The sequence below is a fragment of the Zingiber officinale genome, chromosome 4B, assembly GCF_018446385.1.
Source record: "Zingiber officinale cultivar Zhangliang chromosome 4B, Zo_v1.1, whole genome shotgun sequence".
Lineage (NCBI taxonomy): Eukaryota > Viridiplantae > Streptophyta > Magnoliopsida > Zingiberales > Zingiberaceae > Zingiber > Zingiber officinale.
The window spans coordinates 139,416,193-139,431,775 of NC_055993.1; the positions used below are offsets into that span (position 1 = coordinate 139,416,193).

Consider the following 15,583-nt stretch of genomic DNA (forward strand, 5'->3'; position numbering starts at 1 on the left):
TGCTTTCTCTCCCATCGTAATCTCTTTCTTCTTTGTTCTCGTCACACTTTCTCTCATTAGTCTTTCTCATCATTATACTTTCTTTCTTCTTAATCTCTCCCATCACACACTATATCTTCTCATTGTCTCTCATCACACTTTCTCTCTTCATTCTCTCTCATCATATATTCTCTCTCATAATATTTTCTCTCTTATTCTCTCTCATCATACTCTCTTCCATCAAACTTTTCCTCTTTTCATTCTTTCTCATCACACTTTCTTTCATTATTCTCTCATTGTATTTTTCTCACAATCAGCTTGTTCTCCCATTTAATTTTTTTCTTTTATTTTTCTCTAACGTTAAAAAAATTTAATTTATTCTGATAGAAAATATTTAACTAATCAAATATTATTTTTAAAAACGATATTTATTCCTATATCCATTTTTATTTTATAATACTATAATTTTCATTTTGATTCTAACGGAGTACCAAATACCACCTTAATTCCCTTTGTTTTCCCCCTAAGGTTGCTTCCCTGCAAGAACAACCTAGTTAGTTTGATCCACTTTCCGTGGATATTCTAAAACAAATATTTCGATCTAAAGCATGCCTGCTAATGCCAACCTTTCTGTAAAGCCACCAATTGAAAGTTTCAAACCTCGAAATAATAGAAATCATCTGAAAAAGCAGAGAGCCGCCGCCGCCTCGATTCCTCTTCCTTCGCTTTCTCAAGGTTGAATTTTGACAACTCATTTCTGAAAGATTTTAAATAATCTCAAGTCTCTTGGGACATTGGAAACTATAGCTCGAGTATTTTGGAGAGAGAAATAACCGGAAAAAAATTGAATAAATAAAATGATCAATTTACAACCACTGGAAGTCACAAACAAATAGTCATCCAGCTTGGTTGCATCGCAATGCAATAGCTAGCGCACATCAGATGGATGCTATACAATTGTTACCTACTTCTAAAAATTAATGAAATGATAGCATTGTTATTGGTCTTCTAACCAAATCTACTATACAACTCAAGAAATTAGTTTCTGTTTTCCTTTTGCGCAACCTTCACTAGAGCAGACAACCAAAAGTATTGTGAAGGGAGAGATGTTAAAATGAGACGTCAATACATCCCCTTAAAGATAGGACTAGTTCGACATATACTTGCTCCGTGTTCATCATAGTCCTCTTTTGTGTTACAAGACTGAAAAGAGATTTAGAAGTAACTTAGACTTGGCCATAACATCTTTAAAATCCAACAAATTAACCAAGTAAGACAAACTGTAGCATACCAATAATAAATAAAAGTGGAGGATTTAGTTACCTCAACTAGTAAAATATATCAAGACAAATTGGCAAACTACCAAATTTAGTAGTAAATTTCAACTCAACAGTCATTCCAAATTTCTAATGTATAAACAATGCAAGGTTTAGTAAAGTGTGGTTAAGTACTTGAGCCATCAGGGTACATCAAGTCATATTATCTGTTTTCTATTTGTAAGATAAAGAATTCTTTTTGCGTTCTACGGAGGATGAAGATGTCAGTTAGATCCCTTCCTCAATGCAAACTTTTTGCCTTTTGGCCTTTTCCCCTTATTTTCTTTACTTCCTCTTTGGCTGGGTTTACTTGGGTGGAAAGATCGCAGAGTAGATAGAGGGAGGGGGGAGCCTCACAAAATTGCACATGATCATGAATGGTTCATGCGTTCTTCTGTGCCCCTTTCTCTTCCCTCTTCCTCCACTTTCTATCTTTTCATCCAAGCAAATTCAGCCTTGATCGAATATTTTACCTGGTTAGTTCTTTTTCTAAAGTAGAAGCAACGATCGTAGCAAGAGCTAATGCAGTAAAGCAGGCCGTGTCTGCACTCGGTTATGAGATAGAATTCTAGTTCATGGTAATGTGATATTATTGATGGGATCTAGTCGAACAACCCTACAGTTTATAACATTGTGAGTTCACTAGTTGATCTAGTGGAAGTAGGTTGCAGATGAGAACGTGAAGGAAGACACTCGATCTAGTGGTTAGGTGACGGGACAAAAGCCGATGGTGTAAGACCACCTGAAACCATGCAAAGCTCGTTAGTGGAAATAGATCAATAAGATCCAGAATATAGCATCTTGTCTGTTGCTTTTGTTCATATTATGTTCATGAATTGGAGTTCGACAGCCGTTAAAACAAACAAACAAACAAAAAAGAGTGGAAAATTAATGAATACAGAATGGGAAAGATTATTGACCTCATAGAATTCAGGTAGAGATGCGACTACAGAACCTCCAAACCAAACTGCAGATCTTTGGATAGGGTGGCTTACAACGTTGACCTCCACAGGCTGAGACTGGAAACAGAAGAAGCATGGTGACATTTGTCCAATAAAATATAAAATGTTGACGAGACCAGACTTACTGTTACATCCGCACCAAGGCGTGCATTGGACGTTGCAATTCGATCATCAACTATTTTCTTTAAATCCTTCTGCAATCTTTTTTGGAAACCTTTAAACATAGTTGATCCCCCAGATAAAACTACATTCTAAAAAATCCAAAAGCACAAAAATTAGTAATCCTTTTGCTATCTATTAAATGATGTTAACAAAATGCAATTTAGGTTTATACCTTATATAAACCCCTTCTGGTGTCAATCGGTGCTGACTGGACACACTTGTCAATTACATCAGATAACGGAGTATCATAATCACTAATATAAATTTCAGGATGAAAGAAAACCTGCATAAACAATTAGATGTTTCATAAAGAAGGCTGCAGTGGAATGCGTTGAGAAGTTAATCTGGAAATGAGCATAAAAGAGTGTTATTTTCACAAGTGTATGAACTTACATCCAATAATATAGTCCCCCAGTCGAAAATGTGGATTTATAAGCAACAGGGGTAGATATCTAATTGGTTTGTTTAGGGACAAAAAACAAATCTTAAGTGACATTTTATAATTTAATTCTTCCTTATGTCATCAGGGAGCACACAAGGGTTTAACCTAGATACTTAAGCAAGGTACAGTGAGGCAAGGCATGAGAACTTGGAATCAATGTTTTGAAAACCACCCTGACCACTGCAATAATAGATATAAATTTCCTTGTCACAAACTATAAAAAAATTCACTGTTGAATGCAAAATCCAATCCAGGTCAAGGAACTAATCCAAACATCTAAACCCCAAAACACATGTTTGCAGGTGAGAACAAGAGTGGTCAAACTCTTAAACCTCATGAAGCCTGCTAATTGGGGCCAACCATCAATAATCTTTCCTCGTATAAAGTACCAATTGGAAGGTATTAAACTCCCATCATCTTTTTTTTTAAGATTTTAAATTAATCCTATCTATGTCAAAGATATGCTGATCAAACACAAAGGAAGCAAATTTAAAAACAAACTCAAAAGAAATATACAAATTTTGAGTTTCAAAGACAGGTTTCTATCTTGAATGACAACCAACCTCTGGTCCAAGAAAGCGCTCATAGCCAATGTCAAATGAAAAAGGCACACCAGTCTTTGGTTTAACGCCAACCCATTGCTTGATGTACTTGTCAGGCTTCTTGTCATGTTTATTGTACTCCTGAAATCATCCAAAAAAAACATTAATTACGAGTTTGTATATGTTTTGTGTTCGTGTATGACCAAAAGAATATTAATCGTCCAATCCCAGAAAATTGCCAAGAGATGTGTGAGTAGTACATATGTTGACCATATGGCAACAAGTAACACAACTACTTGAAATCCTAAATGATATCTATAACTCAAAGACATGAGGATAAACTAAATGCTTATGGAATATCTAACACAAAGACAAGTACTGATACAACTAAACTTCCATTACATATCAATCAAATCAAAAATCTTCCCAGCATTTAGTATTAATATGCATTGATTTTATAGTTATTTCTAATTGTTAATGTAAAAAAGAAATCCTATTCAAGCTAGTTGTACATAATATTAGATTACTTTCATCATGTACCGAACAAAACAAAAACTATTACCACATCAGCTTTGTTGAATATTAACAGATACAAAACATCTGTAAAAGGCAATTTTAAAAGGCAACTTTTGTGCATTTGCATGCATAGTCAATCAGGATATTTATCAGAGATATAAACCCCATATGGAGTTTATCTACATAGGAGAGGCAACCTCAAAAATACCAAGATAACCACAACTCACTTGGGAGATGAAAGAAAGATATACTTTGCTAAATCGCTATCTACATATTTGGATTTTGTATCTCACAGGGACCCTAAATTATAGACATGTGTCGACTCAAATAACCATCCCCCCCTTACTTAGACATCAATAGCTAAATCCCTAGCAAAACCAAGTTTGGTCACCTGTCTCCTGCAAAGGAAAACCATAATGGCAGCCCCTACCAGGGTTCAGCAAGCCTTATCTTCTATATGAGCATTAAGTACCATTCTTCAAGCAATATCCTTTCTCAGATTCAAGCAGGACTAAGCCAGAGTTATCTTCTATAAATTCTCTTGAATAGAACAAGTTATTGTGCATCAATTCATTTATTCAAGCACAAGACTTCTATAATCCATGAAATCAATAAGAATGACTGCCAGCGCTTTTCTAACAAAAACAAATTGGGTGAGCATACAGAAATAGGCACTTCCTATGTTGTTGTTGCTATAATTGAAGGTTAACTAAAGCCAAGCCTGGTAACTGATTTAAATGAGGGCTCTATTCCAATTTCAATAGTTGGAAACTTGATTAGCTCTAGCTCATGTATCAGTAAAATGAAAGTGACACGTTGTTGAATAGAGTAATATGGGTTGATCATCATTCTTTCAGTCTAAGTCTAAATTAAAGAGTCAATCAAATCGATCTTAAGTTTCATCCCTTTAGGATAGTAATCTTGACAAAAGGGAAGCACAACAACTCAATACAAAATACATATTTTCATAATTTGAAATGTAAGGGTTACCTTGACAATATCTGATGAAGTGTAACAGTACATTTCCTTCACCTTCCTAGCTATTCCAAGAGAATCTTCAGGTGGAATAAGCTCTCCTCTTTCCTGCACAAAGTTTAGTGGTAGCTAATTGTGAATACATCATATCTATGCAGCACTTTCTTTTATCTAGGAAAAAAGAAACAAAGCTAGCTCATTGTGCTTCATTAAGAAAAATCGAATTAAACATGGTTAGAAATACTAGATACATTCGACAAGCAAGAATTAATGTCCTATCACTATCCAGGGAAGTTCAATGATTGGACATCACAATAAAATCATCTGGACTAACTATTTATATCAAACTTCAGAATCAAATTGACTGAGTTGTTCTTTTCTGATGTTGCTTCAATGAAGTTGCATTCACACACAGCAATCCTTCATCTTAAGAAAAGAGCAAAATAAATAATGAGCATGTTAGCCATACAAGAACAAAAAAAAAGATGCCACAAGATGATCACGTTGTAATACTATCAACGTTTTCACAGAAGTATTATAAAAGCCAAAAAAAAAGTTGCATTTAGCAAAAACACTGAGCTATTTTTCATTATTACTGAAGTCTAGCAGAAGATACAATTTTTCAATAATCTGATAATGAGTGTAAAAAATTTGAAGTTGCTACTTATTATTTTCTAAAACCTTTCTTAGAATATAAAGATAATACAAGTCATAGAAAGACAAACTCCTGTCAATCAAGAACAATTAGTATAGGTGAAGATTCAATGAATTCCTTATACAAGCAGGATGGTTGAAATGGAGGAGAATGTCGGGTGTTTTATGTGACCGTAAACTACCTCTAAAACTTAAAAGGAAAATTCTACAAAATCACAATTAGACCTGCTATGTTAATATGGAGTTGAATATTGGACTATGACTCAAGCACATAACAAAAGATGAGAGTTGCAGAAATGAGGATGTTAAGGTGGATGTGTGGACATACGAGAATGGACAGAATCGGAGTTGCATCTACTAAGGAAATACTCCGAAAAACACGTTTAAAATGGTACGGGCATGTACTACGACCAATAAATACTCCAGTTAGATGATGTGAAAATATGACAAGCACGCATATTAAACGAGAAAGAGGAAGATCAAAAAAGACTTGGTTAACAACAATAAAATAAGATAAAATTTATTTAAGTATAGATGATGATATAATAAGAGATAAAGTTCAACGGCGTAAAATGATCCATATAGCTGACCTCACCTAGTGGGATAAGGCTTGGTTATTGTTGTTGTTGTATTATCTTTATAGCCATTTCACTTTATTTCTTTCATGAAGATTCAACCTTTGAATGGAATAATAATCAAGATATAATGGCATCAAATAAGATTCACTTTAGTTCATAGGCCCCTTCATGTTTGGTACTAACAAGTATATATTCTCAAGCAAGAATAACTATGGTGCTATACGACAAAAAAAAATAGAATATTTTTTTTAAAATATAGCTGTTGCAGCTATTGACTAATACAACCGAGTATTGTGTTAATTAATATGGGATATTTGTAACTGAAAAAAAATAACACATTGAATTAGAAATATTTATTCAGTAAAAGAAAATAAATGATACATAATATGAAGAATTGTAAGTAGTAGTTTGGGCCAAAGAAATATTAATTACAATGATCGTGTAAAAAGAAAATTACTATTCTTGCATTCTCTGGATTGCAACATCAACAATAAAATAGATTTCTGATTAGAATGTCATTTTCCGTACAGTCACATTTACCAAAGAGGAGATGACATGGTGGCCTTTAAGGGGCACTAAATTTGCATGAGGTACTAACAAACCAATCAGTAGTAGGAATTTCAGACATAATAACATCAGTCATCTACTAAATAGACATAAAATAACTTCGAGAAAAAATGTTCTAGAATAGCAAGCAATCCATAGAAATCAATGAAAGTTCAAATAATATTTCCTAATATTAACACAGAAATGATGGAAACTGAGATGGAGACAGCACATGATATCATGCTGAGATTAAGAACCAGAATAGGAAATTGATAGTTCCAACAAAATCATTCATTAACATCTGCATCATACTGCAACTCTCAGTAACATTTGTATGTAATAATGGCTCAAAGGATCTATATATGCATCCAGTAACAATATAGACACTATGATCTAATAAGATAGAGAAGAATTTCACCTGTAGAAGTTGTAAAACAAATTGAGTCACATCATTGCCAGAAATTGGGAAAGATTTGATGCTACTCCCTATTATATAGCCATCTACAACAGGTACAACATGGGTAGCTCCATCTCCAATGTCAACAACGACTCCTGTCATTTGAGGCTGACAAAATAAACCAATCAACCTTAAAGAGAAAGTCTATAAAGAGTATGTAACTCATGTTATGAGATAATTATCTGTCACAATGAATAAGCTGCTTATATGGAAATAAATTGGTGAAGGATCTATCAAATAATAATACAAACTATTAGAAGAAAAAAATGTAGCGAACTTAAATAGAATATTAGATAATGTCAATAAATACCATTTCACGTGCATTTGATAGCTAAACAGTTGAACAATGTTTCCACTCTTTCCCTCAAAACACCAAATCATAGATATAAATTACACAAAAAAACTAATAATTCCTTTATTAAACTTTAAGACTAAAATGTTTAAAGATGCATAATTCTCAACATTGTACTTCAGAACTATGGTCAAAGAAAGAACGATTATCATCATCATCATCCTTGGGCCATGTTTCTCCTAACTATTAGTGGTTGGCTACACAAAGTTTATCCATCCATTGAGCAGTATCTAAAGCAATAACATTAGTTGTATTCAAATTAATTAAATTATAATTTATCGTATTAATTATTGGCCACACTTTACCCTTACACCTTTCATTCTAAGAGGCTCAACTCTACTAGATATATAAATTATTAGTCTCTGAACATGTTCAAATCATCTCAATCTATTTTCGCATTTTATCATCTACTTGAGCTACCTACTTCCTCATCTCTACTGCATAAACTTTTCGACTATGTTGTTTTTTAACAACCTACCACTCCAATCCATTAAGCATATCAGATCATACCAAGCCATAAAATTTTTCTTTTAGCCTAAGAGGAAGAGAAGTTATCTGATTGAATTTTAATGTAAAGTTTGACTCATAACCTAGCTTAGTAGCCTGTAAAAAAAAAAAAAAAAATGAAGGCTAATGTCAGAGATCATGCAAATTCACTTACTTTGTCAGTTGAGCACCCAGCAGATAGTGCGAGGATGGGTTGAACTGCTACATAAAGTCCAGGGACATTGAATGTTTCAAACATGATTTCTCCCATATACTCACGATCTTCTGGAGAACAAATTGGGCTCTCTGTCAAGAGAAAATAGTGATCCTCAGGATCACAATTTAAGTAATTGTAGATGCACTGCTGCCAAAATTTTTCCATGGTGTCCCAGTTTGTAACCTGCAAAGATTTTAGTTTATTAACATAGTCTAAACAATGGGACGTTCTAAATCACAAATAAAAGCATGATGCACATGAAAGTAATGTCAGCTATGCTGTATGATCTAATGTCAATAATGCACAAAATTCATGAGGTCTCACACCAATTTGTTAATTGTGGGCATGTGATCAGCTAAAAATATGACATGTCTTCTACCTATATGAACAGAACGTCTATATTTGTTGATTAAATTCATCAGAAGAAAGACTGGGTAGTAGGTTATATGACCATGAAATACACACCTGACTACGTTGTATAGGATAACTGAGATTGTAAACTCCACTTGAGGGCAGTGATAAAGCCTCATCTCCAATGAAATAGTCAAGATCAGCCATTATTCCAGTGTTATACTGTGCTAAATAATTTCCTATGTTGCCACCGTTTGACTGATTCAAGAAAGACTCATTGACAGCTACAACAGTAGGGAGGGAAAAGGATGGCTCAACATTGCCAGCATAACCCACTTTAGTATACCTGTAGCAACAGAATTCATTTAGTCAAGATAAAAGCTTGAAGTGAACTTTATGAATGCATCATGCATATAAATAACATAAGGATGTTGTATTTTAGTTTTATATCAAGATTGATGATGAATGCATATTTAATGTATGCAAATGTAACTAACCATTCTCAAAACTTTAGATACTTGGATTCTTTATCAATCCCCTCCATAGCCATGTCCAAAACTGATAGTTCGAATGGATACCCCACATTCAGGACATCTATATTGATAACATAAAAATTTGTGGACGTAGCCATGTCAAACAATTGGATCCATACCAATGTTAGATACTCTGTTCGTGAGTATAGGCTATAAGTACCCCGGATTAATTTTGATGTGCTCAACCAAGTTAAGTTAGGTTTTGCGGATTTGATGCCTTGTGTCTAAGTATGCAAGGACTTAGGAACACAAGAAGTCGAGCGGAAGAAGTAGAAAGCAAGAAGGATGTTACAGAAAATGAGTCAACAGGCTCGATGTAGTCAAGGGAAGAGGAGTTGTGCAAGAGTACACCGATGGAGCGAGAAGGACGCACGCGATGCATCCAAGGGAAGAGAAGCCAGGAGGAAGCCTGCTCAATGAGAAAGTCGGAATTGGGTTCAGGTGAGCTCAACTTTAGGTAACCGGAGCATCATCCAAGCGAGCGGGAAAGTGGAATGGTCAATGCTGAAATTAACCATTCAATGAACAGTGCTCGAGGTGCCTTAATTGACTGGAGGCACCTCTGATGAACAATACCCGAGGTGCCTCAGGTCAACTGGAGGCTCCTCCAATAAGCTGGAGTCATTGACGAAGAGATAAGCTGTGGAGTCCAGCTTAACCTGGCGCATCAGATGAACAGTAGACGAGGTGCCATGGATTACTCGAGGCGCCTCCAATCTACCTGATCAAAAAAGTGAATGTTGGAGTGGATAAATCCTTATCCACTTAGAGGCGCCTCGCCTCGAGCTACCACATCAGCAAACGACCACTTTTGACAAGTGGGCTATAAATAGAGGGCTTGTCCTCTTAGCCCATAACACACTTTGTACTTCATTTCTACATTCGTTCTTTATTTTATGAGTTTTTAAAGTCTGTAAGAGACTACTCCGCCTTCAACGAAGGAGACCTATCTAGTTGAGTTTCTACTGCCTTGGATTAGCAACCTCCCCGGTTACAAACTAAGCAAATTCATTGTATCTCTTACTTTGTTTATGTTTTATTATTTTAATAAATTAACTGCGTGTCCTTGCTAGGTTCGATAGCAAGAGAAGTGTTAACTTTTTATTGCAGGCTATTCACTCCCCTCTAGCATGTTCACGATAGTCCAACAAGTGGTATTAGAGCCCAACCACTTTAGAAGGACTAATCGTCGACTAAAGTAACAAGACGATGGTTGGATCAAGCATCATCCACCGAAGTTCGAGGGGGAGTTTGCACTTTGAAAGCACTGTATGGAGGTATTTTTCAAGACCGACTTTGACATTCTTCTTACAATCAAATATGATATTGTAGCTCCCAAAGACCAACACGAAGAAGAAAAGGAAGAATATCTCTGGAGCAAAAAGAAGCAGACTGACTTTGTGGCCAACGACAAAACAAAGTTCCATCTGCTAAGCGTACTACCGCCCCAAGAAGTCAAACGGATCGATACCTATGACTCGACCAAAGAACTCTGGGAGAAGTTCCTGAAACTTCACGAAGGAATGTTGGAGGTCAAGCTAGCAAGACGGGACATCCTTCGAAATTAGATAACAAACCTCTGAATGGAAAAAGAGGCGGTGGCTCAACTATACCCAAAGATCAAGGAGCTAATCACTAGACTCACCAACCTTGGAGAAACGGTAATGAATTAGGACTTAATCCGATATACACTCAACGTCTTTCCGAGAACCCAAGAGTATACATCAATAGTAGATGCCTACTACATCTCAAAAGACCTGGAGGTAAGTACTTTAGAAGAATTGTTTTCAACTTTGGAATTACTCGAGTCAAGATGTGCAGGTTTAAGCAAAGAAAGGGAGTCAAATTAGAACCTAGCGCTGAAAGCCAACAAGAAGTATGAACCGGAGTCAGATTCCTCGAGCAACGAAGACGAAGAAGCATGTATGGTAAGAAAGCTAAATAAGTTTTTTAAAACTAATAGATTTAATAAGAGAAGTTTCTTCAGGGAAAAAGGAAAGTGAGATGCTACAACTGCAATAAAGAGGACATATCAAAGACAATTGCCCTATTTAAAAGAAAAAGAGAAGGACAAAGGGTCAAGAAAGACCAAACAAAGGAACCTTAAAACAATGTGGGACGAGTCATCATCAAAAAGTCAAAGGAACCTCAAAACAATGTGGGACGAGTCATCATCAAAAAGTCCGAGCTTAGGGAGTATGCCGGACTAGCATTAATGACAAGTCATAAAGAAGAGAGCATCGATGAAGGGGGAGGCTCAAATTACGAGTTTGAAACGGTAAGTGAGGTACGTCTTCTACCTCTAGGCCAACTTTATCAAGGTATTAAACTGATGTCTAGGTCTTTATGTAAATTAAGGTCCAAGTATGTAAAATTAAAAAAAGGATAACTTGATCTCAAAATTAAGTTAGCAACAACATGTACTTTAGAACAATTTGATAAACTTCAAATTGAAAATGGAAAATTAAAAGATCAAATAGAATTGTTAAAAAAGAATTGTGCATGGTCAAATTCAAATTCTAACGAATTCCGAATTTTAGAAATATTAAAGAACTTAATTGGTATTTGAAAAACCAAGCCAAATTGTAAAATTGTCAAAAAAAAAAATGATATTCCACGAAAATACTTGATAAATCTAGTAGATAAGAATTTATTTTGGGTACCTAAATCTATTTTGACTCATTAGATTTTTTTTTTGCTTGAAATAAATTTTATATGCATGTTTGAAATTTTTTTGGAAAAATTAACTTTAAATATTATTTGTTCAATTTGTCTGTTAAATATTTTTTCTTTGATAAACAAAAATGTTATTTGTTAGTATAAATATTTTTCATTCGATATATAATTCTTTATAAATTCTTTACCAAAAAATGAATTTTTAGTATTAAAAAATTTTCGAATATTGATTTTTGAAAAACTTAATTTTTCTGTAAATAATCATTATACTTTCAATGTTCAAAAAAATTAGCAAGATTTGTACAAGTCTAATTCTATTTTTAAGTATTTAAATTTGAAAAATAACAATTTTTGTTCAAAAATATTTATTCTGGTTAAAAGAAAATTATTTATTTGTGAAAAATTTTGTCTTGATCTGAATGCTTCTGTTTGACCTTGACAAAAAATTTCAAGATTTTTTAAAATTAAAAATAATTCTTAAATTATTTTTTACAAAACTGAGGATTAATTGTTAAAAATTATTTTCTTTATCAAATAATTTTGGTGAAAAGATACATTGTTGTATAATGTGTTTATATACCGTAAAAAAAATTTCAAATATTTTTTTATTATTTTGTCTTTTTTTCATATGATCAAACGGGGAGAAATTAGAGGAGATAAATTAAGGGGGAGTTTAAAATTTTTAATAGTCTCTAAATTATAATTTTATGTTTAAATATATTTAATTATGTTAAATTATTTATTGTTTATGTTTACCCTAACTTTAACTCAAGTTAATGCATATCAAAAAGAGGGAGATTATAAGTACCCCGGGTTAATTTTGATATGGTCAACTGAGTTAAGTTAGGTCTTGCAGATTTGATGTCTTGTGTCTAAGTGTGCAGGGACTTAAGAACACAAAAAATCTAGCGAAAGACACTGGGAGCAAGAAGGATGACACGGAAAGCAAGTTGATGAGCTTGGTACATCCGAGGGGCGTGAAGTTGCGGAAGAGTACAGCGGTGGAGTGAGAAGGGCGCGCGCGGCACATCCGAGAGACGAGAAGCCAAGAGGAACCTTGGTCGAGAAGGTCGAAGTTGGGTTCGGGTGAGCTCAACTTCGAATGATTGAAGCATCACCCAAGCGAGCGGGAAAGTGGAATGATCAATGTTGAAATTGACCATTAGGTGAACAATGCTCGAGGTGCCTCAATTGACTGGAGACGCCTCAGATGAACAGTATCCGAAGCACTTCAGGTCAACTAGAGACGTCTCCAATAAGTTGGAGTCGTTGGCGAAGAGATAAGTTGCAAAGTCCAAATCAACCTATCCGAGATGCCTCATATGATCCAAGGCGCCTTGCATGAACAGTAGCCGAGGCGCCCTGGATTACTCGAGGCGCCTCCAATCTCCCAGATCATAAAAGTGAAAGATGGCGTGGATAAATCTTTATCTACTTGGAGGTGCCTCCAACTATTTGTGGCGCCTCGAGCTGCAACGTCAGCAAACGGTCACTTTTGACCTGGGCTATAAATAGAGGGCTTGTTCTCTTAGTCCATAACACACTCTTTACTTCATTTCTACATTTGTTCTTTAGTTCTGAGCTTTCAAAGTCTGTAAGAGGTTACTCCACCTTCAAGGAAGGAGACCTTTCTAGTTGAGCTTCCACTGTCTTGGATTAACAACCTTCCCGATTGCAAACCAAGTAAATTCACTGTGTCTCTTACTTGGTTTATGTTTTATTATTTTAATAAATTAACTGTGTCCTTGCTAAGTTTGATAGCAAGAGAAGTGTTAACTTTTTATGGCAGGCTATTACCCCCCCCCCCCCCCCCCTCCTCCAGTCGGTCCACAACGGTCTAACATGAGTGACCTCACTCAAAATTATCTTCACTTACACGTACCTTTATTTAATCATCCAAGTTATTTGGACCAAGATTTATGGCTCCAAAATGAAAAACATAGTTAGACCTAATCACAATCAAATAGCACAAAAGACTAATTTGACCTAGGTAGCACTTCAGCTACCTTTAGAGGGTCAACATAATTTACCGGAACAAATTTTATTCTTCTTCAGGACTTCTTATTTGAGGTACTCATGCAGACTTCATATCAATAGACACAGAGATTGTATGAGGGCTAATTTTTCAATCACTAGAAACATAGATCCAATTTGTAAATAGTAAGATCAACATTTACTGAAATGAGAATAGATTCTAGAAATAGCGACTAGGTTGATGGATAGGTTATACAGCATAAATAAAAGTTCAGTTACCAAATGGATACAATTTCTGGTTCTTGACCCACTAGAAAAAAGGACGAGTTGCTTAGAATATCACTTCTACATAAATCCATATCAAATTTCATTTTTTCATTAGTTTTATTATTGGAAGAAGTAAAGTTTATTTTTAGTATTTTAACAAATAAGCATCTTAGTGTACTCAATAGTTCTGAAGGGTTTGTGACTTTAAATTTATATCCAGAAAATTATATTGTTGATGTTAGTCATTTGAAGAGAACACAATTAATTACAATTAGCTATAAGGGACTTAAAAAATGGACTCTAGCATGGTTCTTGAAATTTCCCAGTACCAACTTGTAGGAAGAGTTGTACAATACAATGTGACAAAGTGAATTTCACTATTGATAGAGCATACCCAATTCAGAATTCAAAACCATTGATACATTAAATGGTTGATTCTATAACAACTAAAGCAATTCACAATTGCTCGTCTCTTGTTTTACATTGAAAAATAATAAAATATAAGTTCCCACCAAAATAATCATTTAGTTCCTAAAGTAAAATAGTTGATAGAAGCAACACCACTATTCAACAATAGCTTGGAGCCTAGCATATTTGTTCCATATATTTAGTGAAATGTATCATTTTATTGGAAGCTTAGTTATGCCCTTTACTTATAACCATCATGCTCTAAATATTGACGAACTAGCTCCACTCATCGGACCCCATGTTTCTGTACAAATCCATAGCAAATTGTATAGAGGAACATGGGAGAAGAAAAATAAGATAAATTTTTATTAGAGAATTTAAAGCTCCAAAAGAGCAAAGGCTTTATTATGTCGCATGCTAAAACAGAAATCGCTCTAGGATTAATCATTCCTAGAGTGGATTTCCGAGAGCTTTTAGTATTGGGTCGAATCCCATAGGAAATCACATGACAGGGACCAGCCACAAGTTACCTCCAAGAAGGCAATAAACGCAACAGGAAAGGAGGACTACCCCTGGATACGGTTCCTATCAGCAAATGTTTCAAAATACAATGTCAACGTTCCGATCGACTACTTGTACCCGCCACATTTAATGCAGGCGGTGGCAATCGAACACCAAAAAACAATCAAATAACCCTTTCAGATCCTAGACAAGGAATTCACAGCTCAAGAAGGCGAGGGATCGAACCCGGTCCCGTTGTCGATGACGACGGCGGGTCGCAAAGCTGCGTCCATTCGAGGGGGATTTCGATGCGGAACCGCCTCCGAAATCCGAGACCGGCTCAGGGCGTCCGCTCATGATCGCCGGCGACCGGCGCCGCGCCAGGCGAAGATGCGACCGTCGGAGAGGCGGCACCGAAGCTAGGGCTACCAAATCCTACTTCTCTTTTTCCTCCGATCTGTCGATCGACCCCTCTCCTCCTCCTTGACTGCGTCGCCGATCGAGTGGGAAAGCTAGGGCGACACGGAATGGACTTGGTCTTCGCTTTCGCGTTCCCTCAAATCTGCGGCGGCGACGCTATTGACGATTAACAGCCATCATGCGCCAATAGCGACCTGCCATTCGCGCACCATCCCTTATTTAAACAACTAGCGGGAAGTAAAGTTATCACAGTTTGTTCGAGTATTATT

The 15,583-nt window shown here is 35.5% G+C and overlaps 1 protein-coding gene across 2 annotated transcripts; it reads right to left on the reverse strand.

Moving 5' to 3' along the window:
- Positions 1-823: 823 nt before the first annotated feature.
- On the reverse strand, positions 824-15,493 carry LOC121977098 (actin-related protein 3-like). 2 transcript variants are annotated; one of them, XM_042529613.1, is made up of 10 exons: positions 15,141-15,493; positions 8,650-8,881; positions 8,143-8,367; positions 7,091-7,237; positions 4,910-5,002; positions 3,425-3,544; positions 2,592-2,702; positions 2,383-2,508; positions 2,216-2,314; positions 824-1,182 (listed from the first exon to the last, which is right to left on the reverse strand). In XM_042529613.1, the coding sequence occupies exons 1-10, from the start codon at positions 15,185-15,187 to the stop codon at positions 1,102-1,104; spliced, it is 1,281 nt and encodes a 426-aa protein (XP_042385547.1). In that variant the 5' UTR covers positions 15,188-15,493; the 3' UTR covers positions 824-1,101. The 2 variants fall into 2 exon arrangements, with proteins under 2 accessions (XP_042385547.1, XP_042385549.1); XM_042529615.1 differs by lacking the exon at positions 15,141-15,493 and adding an exon at positions 9,033-9,917.
- Between the last annotated feature and the right edge of the window lie 90 nt (positions 15,494-15,583).